General features: G+C 37.1%; 1 protein-coding gene across 1 annotated transcript; it reads right to left on the bottom strand.

Annotated features, from left to right (window-relative positions):
- Positions 1–963: 963 nt before the first annotated feature.
- LOC131660909 (GEM-like protein 1) lies at positions 964–8,518 on the bottom strand. The gene is made up of 4 exons (XM_058930267.1): positions 8,071–8,518; positions 7,887–7,988; positions 6,836–7,107; positions 964–1,409 (listed from the first exon to the last, which is right to left on the bottom strand). Exons 1-4 carry the CDS (start codon positions 8,327–8,329, stop codon positions 1,236–1,238), a joined length of 807 nt encoding a protein of 268 aa, XP_058786250.1. The 5' UTR covers positions 8,330–8,518; the 3' UTR covers positions 964–1,235.
- Between the last annotated feature and the right edge of the window lie 3,103 nt (positions 8,519–11,621).

The raw sequence follows: 11,621 nt of genomic DNA, 5'->3' as shown, positions 1-11,621 counted from the left end.
GTTTGCTTGTCAGCATCTCTCCATTAAGTAGGAACCCAATTATTTGTTAGCTCTAATCCCGAAGGTGCACTTCTCAAGGGTAAGCCTCATAAGGTACTGTTAGACTCGTCTAAACACGTTGGCAAGGTGTTCATCTTGTCGCTCCTCTTCGTTGAATTTTATGATCATATCATACATATATACTTCTAGTATTTCATCAATTTCCTCTTCAAAAATCTTATTCATCATTCGCTGATAAGTTGCATTTGTGTTCTTCAAGTTGAAGGACATGTTGTATTGGTGGTTGATGTGTTTCATCATAAAGGTTGTTTTGTCTCGGTTTGCTTCGTGCATAAGGATTTGGTGCATCCATGAATGACAACAATTTGTAGCAGACAAAATTTTCTACCATTTTGTCCATGTTATGGAGTGAATACAAATCTTTGGGGCAAGGCCAATGTAATCTACACACAACCTCCATTTGTTAGATATCTTTTTAACTATACCAACATTGGATAGTCATTAAATGTATCTTACTTAAAAATAAATTTGCCATGGAGTATGACTCAAACCATGGTATGGTGGCTTCGACTTTCCCGGGGGACTCACTAGCACAATAAAATTAAATCCTCTTATGTTAGAACTCAATATAAGAGAGTTACCTAAAAGATCTTATAATTAAAACTCTGGAATCCCATTATTCCAAGAAACATACAAGTACTAAATTTTATTAGTAAGATCTTTCATATGACCTTATGTTAAATTCCAACAAAATGCTCCAAATCCGTGACGGAATGATTATCCAATAATAGCTTCCTAACTAGTAATACCTTTTGCCACACAAATTTGTGTAAACTGGAGACTATATATGGCACCCTATATTAGACCAAATTATAACCAAGACTCCTTCCCCTGTTAATTAGAGGTTAAGACCAGAAAACTATTACGACCAAATCCTGCTCCAAATTGTAAGTATTAAATTACTTGGAAAAAAAAGTACAATTGAATAGAATAAGATATAAGAAATGAAAGTATATTGGTTTAACTTACAACAAATCAGTTAACTCCCACACATGTAAAACACATGATGCCAGAAATAAGAAATGAGTATCGTTCTCAAAACTATAACGGCTCCACAAACTAGACTTACCAACTACAGTATAAAGATATAATGTTTCAAGTTGTGAAATGAGGATAGTTTATCACACAGACCTCATCTTTGGTATAATACATGAAGCTTTTCAGTTCAGTGGGTATCAGCGAGCCTGCAATGCTTCTTGAATGTGTTTAACAGCGCTGTCGTAGTTCACAAAGCCCATAAACCAAAATTCATGGTTGTCAACAGAGATAATCTGTATAAATTTTTCGGATGGGTTGACTTTGCTTGTGGATGGGTTCACTGCTCTCAGCTGATGCAATGGAATAACCACCTGGTGCATAAGATGAAAAAGCATGCGTGTAAAAATTCCAAAACAATAGACAAAATGATTGAAAATGATATTTGTCTCATGGATAGAAATAACTGTTTCATGGATAGAAATTGTCTTGTAATAGATTTTGCGGGTATTTGGAAAAGTATCAAGTCAAGGTGAGAATCCACATTTGCGTGGAAGTTACAACTACTAGCTTCAAAGTCATTGTACATTAGGTGTACATTAGGCCGTTGCATTCACTATAGTGTGTGCAATTGTGTTTCCGTTGAGCATATTCTACCATCAATAAAAGTCAATTTCTACAATTAAACCGTATTTTTATACCAGTTTCTAACACTAGTATAAGTGCATAAAAATCTTGGTAAGTTTTTTTTCATTGTTCATGCGAGAAGGATGGAGGTGCGCATTGAGGCTTTGTGCCATGGATTTAAAAATCAGGCAGGTCTTGATAGAAAACACCGCAGAAATTAGAAGGCAGTTTGCAGAAATCTGGAAGCATTGAAACGAATTGGATACTATAGAGATGAAACAATTGGTGGGGAGAATAAAATAGACAGGAGTTACAAATGCAGAACAAATTCAGGGAGCTATGGTTGCAATGGAGGGTAAGGCTGTAAATGGTTTTAATGGTAGGAATTGGTTGGGACTAGATGTTGATAGGGAGACGCCAATCTCTGGAATTCTTGGAAGGGAACGTCGATTCTTCGCCATTTCAGTTTTTATCAGCATCAGACCTGTTGGTTTGGTTACTGTTTTTGAGATCCAGACTTTATTATTTGGTACTGTTGCAGTTTTTTTCAATGAGACATATTGTCTCCAAAGGGAGATTCTACGAAAAGAGTTGGATCTTATCCGCATTTCAAGGAGGACCCACTATCTCAACAGAAGAATTGAATGGTAAGAACTATTCGAATTAGTTTTTGGGGCAACATCTTTCAGATCATCTTGTTAAGCCCAAAGATAATGGCACATTTCCGTGGAGGACATGTTATGAAGTTAGGCATAAGGGTAAAAAATCTTTATGCTATCGATAATTAGAAATTGTATGAGTTTGTCAGCGGTTTGGCTACCCTTCAGATGACTGATCAAGATTTATTTGAATTTTTGGCTCGACCTCAGCCTATACTGATGGCCTCAAACTTATGCTAGTAGGGATGATCTTAAGCAGATATTGAAAAAATTTGACAATGTGTTCAAGGTGTTTTTATCCTTCACAGTCTCCCTAGAGAGTATGGCCCTGTTAGAGATCAGGCTTTAACAAATACCATAATCCCTATGGTGGTAGAGGTAATCTCCATTGTACTTATTGTAAGAAAGATGGGCACACTCAAGATCCGTGCATCAGTTTGCATGAATTTCCGAGCAAAACTACTAATGTTGTGCAATCCTTTACAGACTTTGAGTCAAAAGCTGAATTTGAAACTACTTTTTTTGTCAATGAGTATAAAGAAGGATCAAGTGAAGTATGTTAAAGATGAAGACAATTTTAATTCAAGAAAAGGATATAAAGGAGAGATGGAAGACCTATTTCTACAATTTATTTAATGAAGGATGTGAGATTTTATTGGACTCTAATAGGCTAGACATTAGAGAAGAGGATCAAAAGTATAACTACTATCGTGGGATTCAAAAACACGAGTAAAAGAAGCGTTGAAAAGGATAAATAATCGCAAGCCGATTAGGTCAAACAACATCCCTATTGAAGTATGGAAAAGTTTAGGCATCGAGTGGTTTAGCAAACTATTTAACGAAAGTATGAGATCAATGAAAATGTCGTTGAAATAGAAAAGAAACACTTTAATTTTGATCTATAAGAACAAAGGGATATAGAAAATTGAGCAAATTATAAGCGGATTAAATTCATAAATCATACCATAAAGTATGAGAAAGAATGACTGAACAAAGACTAAGAAACGAGACTCAAGTTACGTGGTTTAAATATATTTTGTCCATAGTACAAAACGATTGAGAGATAGAAGGAGATGTAACCAACAATTTCAAGTTGTGTGGTTGAAATGGAGAAGTTTCTCAGGTATTTTATGTGACACCATAATACTGCTCAAACTGAAGAGAAATTTTTATCCGACAACTGTACCCGACGATGTTATACGAGAGAGAGAGAATGTAGGGGAAAGAACCAACGCAAAATAAAATAAGTGTGGCAGAGATGAAGATGTTGTGTTGAATGTGTAGCAAGATTAGACGAGATAAGATTAGAAATGAAAATATTAAAGAAAATGTTTCGGCAGCACCTTTAGTATAAAATATGATGGAAAATAGACTTAGATGGTTTGGGCATGTAGAGAGAATACCTATGAATTCCGTAACAAGAATAGTAGATCAGATGGGGTGTAATCAAACAACTAAAGGTAAAAGAATACCAAAAAAACTATAAGAAAAACTATAAAAAAAGATCTCGAGATTAACAAATTGGATAATAAAATATTATGTTGTAGTTTGATCCATGTAGTCGGCCCCATTTAGCGGGGATAAGGCTTCGTTGATGTTGTTGTTGTTGAGTATAAGGAAAGAGTATTGCAGTTGAAGGCAACACGACTCGCCACCTCTCACTTTTCACACATTGGATGAGTTTTGAATTTTGGTGCTTCGGATCATGTGATTGATAATTTCTCACTTTTCTCTATATTATCAACACACCTAAATTGGCACATTATATCACTGTTGTTGTATTGTGGATGAGTCTAAAATTGAAGCAATCGGGGTTGAACAAGTTTCACATACTCCCTTACTCACTGAGTTTGATAGAAACCAACTGGTTTAGAATAAAAAAATAGGGAAAAAAATACCCTTGAATTGCATAATAGTATCGAAGAACTTTGAGGGTATGCACCTCCCTTAATGCCAAAATAGCCATTTTCCTATCAAATTCCATGATAATGAACTTCCCTCTCTATCTTCCTCTATTTATTCTAAACATAAACTTGCATAATTAATAAAACGTAACTGCTCCTAATGATATAATAATTTCCCATAAACCACTCCTAATAATATAATAATTGCTACTTAAAAACATAACAAAGTTTGAGTTCCATTTTATTGATTCCTAATTGTCTCTTCAATTTGATTTCTACAAACAAATCAATTCATTCCTTAAACTATGCCATAACTTTTATTTATGATTCCTTCTTGTTACAGGACGGAATATAGGATAGACGATTGGAGCCGAAACTTAATCTCATGGCCCTTATTACCTCCATCCTTCTACTTCAATTATATATGCCGTAGCCGAATCTCCCGATCTCCTCCATCAGCGTTCATGTCATCCGAGTATGTTAAAGTTGAGGAAAATAGTGTCTGGTCTTCCTCACCTAAAGTTTTTCATAGTGACTAGTGAGTCTTGCCAACTAGGAAAGCATGTTAGAGTTTCTTTTTCCAATCATATAAACAACAAAGATATGCCTCCTTTTGATGTTATTTATTTTGATGTTTGGGGTTCTAGTTGCATTCCTTTTGTTGTAAGGTACAAGTATTATGTTATTTTTATTGATGATTTCTCAAACATGGGCTAAGATACAAGCTAAGAAGTAACCCACCTGAGTTAATTTCCACTTTCCACTCTTTTTATACTCTCAACCTCAAAAGAATTGTGTGATGGACATTTTTTGTCTGAATTTAAATTTTGAACTATTATTAGGAAACATATATGAAAAAGCATGGATAAATAATAAGAATATGATACATAGACGAAAGGAATTCTTAAGAGTAAGGGCTCAAGCTACAATGCAGCCTAGATACATCAACAAAAGATTATAAAAGCTTATATATATTTTACATAAATGCAGATTGTTTGTAAATTTGATTTATCTCATTAACATGTAACCATATCGAAAGATGACAATCACAGTTTATGAAAATATACTTGTGAATCATGATCACAACAAAAGGTATAGCACATCTTTTGTAATCCCTATCAACTTATACTCTTTCCCCTGTAGGCCTATACACATTTTGGAAAAGTTGCATATTTCACCCCAACCAATATTATAATCACAAAAAGCATCAGCAATCCGATTTAAGAGAAGCCTTATCTCTATTCAATTGCCTACTATTGACTATCCAATACTAATCGTATATATTCATCAATCATATTTACATAAATAGCATAGCTTCTAAGTTTGATTTATAAAGAGACAACTCGGCCAAATTTGATACGTCCAACACAATCATCAAGAGGTTATGCACTATTTTGCAACAACCATAATCTTTCCTAAGACAAAATATAGGGGATGGAGTGCGCATGAACAGAATAGATGCTCTTTTTTCATGTATTTTGTTTCTGTTCAAATAATGAATCAGGGAGTATGTAAGTTGTTGATCAGTTGATGTCATTTCAACTCTTCTCACAACATGATGAAAGAAAAAGGTAGTACAAGAAGCTTTTTTAGGTCGAAAAAGGTTGGGCAATAAGCTATTCTCCCAACAAGAAGCTCTAAGGCAAGTAGCTTGTGACCTGTCCCAAACATGTTGGATTGGAGTAGTGTCAGAATGCAACGGTCGCTAATTTCTATAAAGAAATATTGGTTGATACTCCCTAGATACATCTGATATCAATGGTATTGTACATGGGTACGGGTACAGTACATGCTGATTGATACTTGAGCAAATTGAGAGAACCTAAGTTTCATAGGTAAGGTATGCATGTAACTTGTAAGACTATCCTTAAAAGCTATCCTTAATTTCAAGAAAAGAAACATAACTTGGGATTGATCAAAAAATAATATGATTAACATCCATAATACACATTCAAATTAGTTTCAGCAAGCACCTTACTCAAAATTCCAAAAGTCTCATCCTAATCAAACATCATCAAATGCTGGTGATATTAGTCACTAAGAAGGACTGACATGACTGATATTTGAGGTTCCAAGGGACTAGAGTGTGATTTGCACATTCTCAAATCTCAATGAATAATGATTTCTACAGCTAAATTTATGAGACACAAATTTGGTGTTTATAGTGCGTGTCATTAAATTTTGCTTCAGAAATGAACACTTAAAATTACTTTCCGATGAATTCTATAAAAATAAATAATAAACCTCTAGTTTTAGTAGTTAATAAATAATTACCATAAAATTTTAGAAAATGAAACTGTATACATATGATATTATCAAGTGAGTTAGCTGAATTTGGACGGCAAGAGAGATTCCAAGGGACTAGAGTGTGATTTTCACATTCTTAAATCTCAATGACTAATGAGTTCTACTGCTAAATTTCCGAGACACAAATTGGGGGGTTTATACTTATAGCATGTTATCTTGCTTTCGAAACATGCACGTCAAATTATTTTCTATTCAACTGTATAAAACTAATAACATTAAACATCTAGTATTAGGAAATAATCATAGAAAATGATGCGGTATACATTCAAGAGAGGCAAATATGTTCCATTCCATAAAGTTTACCTTATAATAGCTCCATTGAGTCTGGTCACCGGTTTGGTAAGAGAGTGGGTTATCACTACAAAAGGCGAGCTTTGCAGATGACAAATACAAGACTCCCATGACAGGTCCTGCAGAGGTGGAGAGGTAGCATGCATATGTTTTGAGAAGTTGTTCCTCAGGTACAGTCTCAAAAGTTTGTCTAAAGATCTTCTCATAACCACCTTCGGCTAGAACTTTTGTTCCCTGGGCAATCCTCCCCACAGCAGCATCCGCAAAACTAGGACCCGTTTTCACTATTTCATGGAAAACCAAAATGCACATAACTAAATAAATTAGCACCTAGAAAAACAAGAAACTAACAGTACCTCAAAGGAATATTTTAGGCCATTTACTTATTGGTGTTTTAGGTTTCCATTTCCATTAATAAAATAAACATTACACAAAATGTATGAAGACCATTTTACTATTTTACTGTGGGACAGACAATTCTCAAAGCCGCTTCAAATAAAGTGGTCAAGCATGAGAAAGCGTGTTCCGATGTTTTCACACCATTTGCCTTTGACATTTTTGGTTTTTTAGCACCACAACCAATGGATTTTTTTTTACAGAGAGTACAAATGTTCATGCATAGCAATATTGTTCATGCATAGCTTTTAAGATGATTGGTTTTGTCACCCAAAAAGGAGTAGCGGTGCAGCTTGTTGCCTGTTTGGTTCTTTTTCCGTATAACCTTTATTACATAAAATGGATTGAATAATTATGAAAATTTAAAAAAAAAAAATAAACTCAACACTATTTTTAGTATTTTGGGAAATGCATTCTCTCTCTTGCTAGCATCTATCTTTTCTCTATGACAATTAAAAAGAAAAATCAACAACCAACTGTAATTTCAGGCATGCATGCACAAAAGAAAAGATGAAAATTGAAGATACTTCTAGAGAATGAATAACCAATAACAGTGTATGTAAACAAAGAAGTATTCAAGATCCAGAGCATTTTTAGGTTTATGTTTTAATTTTTGGATCAATTTCATTATTGATGGAAGTGAAAAATTGGGATTGATGATACATACAGTGCTGCCACATATTTCCAGCAAGATCCTCGGCTTTCTTGGTAGCCTCAGCAGCTTTCTTTCCCCATTTTCCAAGAACATCTTTCACAGAATCTAAAGTATCTGCGCAAAATCAAAGAATACAACTACTTTAACACACATGAAATGAATATGATAAAATCGGCAAGAGAGATAGAGAACTAACTCTTTGCAGGTGTGGGTGCGGGGACCGGCGCTGGAGAGACATATGGATTAGACTCGGTGGGCATAGTGGTGGCAGCATCGGTGGCGCGTGATTCAGTTGGAACGGATTGAGATGGTGGTGGTGGTGCGACGTCGTTTGGGTCGATTTTAGGATATGGAGCGTAATCGGAAGGGGTATGGGAGTGAGAATCGGAGGCGGAGTGTTCGGGTTTGGTAGTGGTGTCGGCAGGATGGACTTGAGGTTGATCAACACCAGTCATGGTGAATAAGGTCTTCTTGTTCTTCTTCTCTAAGGATGAGAATCGGATTGTGAATTTTGAAATCGAGGGTTTTCTTTTCTCTTTCTGTCTACTAGTACGTGTTTAGGACAACGTCTGTGAGTGGGACTTCAATTCAAATCTCAAAATTGAATTCTCTAAAACTGTCAAACTGTTTGACTCTTTGCTTACTGCTCTTCGCTGCTTTTTCTAGATCTTGCCGTTAACAGTTTTTTATTGGTTTAAATAATTCAATTTATTCCTAAAATATTCATTTTTACCAATTATGTCGACAATAAAATTTCTAAATTATATCCTTTGTCAATTTGTAAAAATAGAGAATATGTCATTAAATCTTTTAATTCTCTCAGTCGTTTAGTGAAATTGCAATTATGCCTCTTATTTTCGTAAATGCATATTTAGAAATATCTTCTTTTTTTAAATTGTGTTTTTTCGTAAGTACATTTACGGAAGCGTTAAAAAACATAATAAATGTTAACTTAGTTCAAATTATTTCAGTTCAACAATTGTTCCATAGGTACATATACGAAACGTGTTTAAAGCAGGGTGTTCTGTAGATATACCTACGGAACATTCTGCTATCTTTTTAAATCACATACATCTCACTCAAAAACTCAATTTTTATAACAAAAAGGGAAAATCAAATCATAGTAAATTAAAGTAATGCAATTTAAAGGCAATAGTAAATAGTACACCAAAAAAATACATCGTATAAATCGTCGGCGAACATGTCGAATACATAATCAAAGTTACGTACATAAATGAAATCAAAAATACAGATATAAAAAAAATCACATGCATCACTACTGTGTGTGCCGGACATCATCTTGCGTCTCTCCTCTGCCTCTGGCCCCGCCTCCGCCACTGCGTCCACCACGCCGTCTGCTAGCTACTCTGCATCTACCGTCAAGTGCCCCACTTGTCCTGGCACGATGTCGATGGTATAAAAATGCCTCGTCTGCCAGCCTAATCATATCATCCACCACACGTCTGACATCAAACCCTTCAAGAAAGAAACCATCTGTAATGCGCCAATGCCCGCCCGCCCCCATGTCAGCTATCTGACAACATCGAGGAAGAACATCCTGAGTGTGGTCCAAACTGAGCCTGATGAATCTGCAAAATCTCCTTGTGGGCTGGTCTGGGCGGTGATCCCGGTGCAGTGAGAATCATGTATGGGTGTGACACTCTGTAGTACAAGGTGATGTACCCGTCGATGCAACTCCAATCTACCTTTGATCTGGTCGCCCGAGTCTCGTTAAGAACCATGTGATGCTCCCAGTCTGCAAAGACATCATCTAGTTGTCGACGGGTCATAACGATATGAGCGGAGTCAAAAGGGTTGCGAGGTATCGTTTGCTGGTAGCTAAACAGATGCATGACGCGCTCCGAAAGATAACGAACAATAATGGTCGAACTAGCCAACCATCCAAAATATAGGTCGATGTCGTTCCACATAACCGTCTCACGGTGATCATCATAGCAGTCATATCATATGTCCTCAGCGGCCATGCGGTCAAGACAGCGCTTGTAAGGATGTGGCACCTAGTTCCCTCTGGGGGGGGACGAAGACTCTAGCGCGCGGCATGGCCTCAATGTAATCTAGTACCTCTCCCCAACCAATAATGTCTAGGAAATATTGTAGTATCCAACCCTTAAAAATAAAACACGGGGATCAAACATATAATCGCAAATATATAACAAACTTTGAGAAAAAGTAGAAGGGTATAAGATTGTTACCACTATAAGGGTACAGCTGCCTGTCATAATCTTTACCTTCTAAAGGCATCCCTCTCCGAGTCTTTGGTAGGTGTATGCCAATGTAGCCGCTCCCTATTTGTAGTCCCGGATACGTGCGGTATCCGATAAATACGTCAGGTAAATAACGTCTGTGTACGACGAGCTCGTGTCCATAAACAGCTGGGTGCCTAAAAAATACAGAAAGTAACATCTCAGCGCCTGCTGCCCGTGTATATCCACCTCATCATCTCAAGCGCGTCTTCAGGATTAACCCACAGTTCCTCAATCAGCATCTCCCTCGCTTCCTCCTTCGTCAGCCTATCGTGACTAAGGAGGGTACCCCTGATAGGTATATGCAGGAGGCATGCAATGTCGTCAAGAGTGATAGTAATCTTACAGTGAGAAAGATGAAGTGACAGTGTCTCTAGATGCCACCTCTCTGCAAATGCCATTAGCATCCAATTATGTATCGTCTAGAACCCGACTTGAAAAAGGTTCCTCAACCCATAAGTTGTGAGGACATTCTGGAACCGCGCCTCGTCAGGCTGTGCGAGAGCGGCAATCTTCTGGTAGTGGCTGTATAACTTATGGGGTTCCTTATCCTGAAATTTCCAAAAAAACATTATTATTAATAAGCAAATTTAGAAACAATTAATCAGAAACTGAAGAAAAAAAAGTAATAAGTAATAACCAAAGAAAATTTACCTCCCTGTCCCAAATATATCTGGCTGGATGATCTTCATACCCTGTCAACAAGGATGCATCTATAGGACCACCTGGGTAACAGACAGGCTCTAACACCTCATCATCCTCGTGCAGCTCAAGATGTGGCATCGCGTCACAGGCACAGGCACAAGAGTAGAAGAACTGACATCTGCGGGCGGAGGGCATCTGTGGGGAACCCTCAGTATCATTCTGAGGCCTCTGTGATGAAGTAGTAGATGGAGAAGGCCCATCAAGTGGAACGGATGGAGAAGGCCCCTCAATTGGAACGGATAGAGAAGGCCTTGCTGGAACGGGTGTAGCAGGTACATTTGTTGGAACGACAGCTCCATCATTCACCTGTGATACTACATGTATCCGTTAGCCCTTATTCTCTGTGGTATTTCTATAAAGGTAGGAAATAATCAGAGTCCTTAGTAGGTTTATAGCAGTTAGGGCTTGCCCACGACAGTTATAGACCTTGTATGATGGTTTTATAGTGTTTATAGTGGTTTTAAAAGGCCATCTCACATAAGGTGGGAGACTCTGTAAGTAAGCGTTGTGTTTAGGGTATGAATAATGTGTCCTTCTTCTGATAGGGTGAGAGGTACTTATAGAGGCCCTTGGGCCTAGGATTTATTTGGGAATGATAATCCCCCACTAGTCAATGGTGAATCGTTGAATTCCTACATTCTAAGAGGACGTGGATCAGATATTGAGCTTGACTGCATTTGACCAAGAAAAGTTTTTCTCCATGTTTCCCATAACTGGGCGAGTAGGAGACGCTTATGGCGTGGTGATTCTCCCTAGGGGCGACATTATGTCATCGCCC

This window comes from Vicia villosa, linkage group LG3 (assembly GCF_029867415.1).
Source record: "Vicia villosa cultivar HV-30 ecotype Madison, WI linkage group LG3, Vvil1.0, whole genome shotgun sequence".
NCBI classification, from domain to species: domain Eukaryota; kingdom Viridiplantae; phylum Streptophyta; class Magnoliopsida; order Fabales; family Fabaceae; genus Vicia; species Vicia villosa.
Note: the sequence above shows the minus strand (reverse complement) of the source record. Positions and strands in the feature narration are given on the sequence as shown.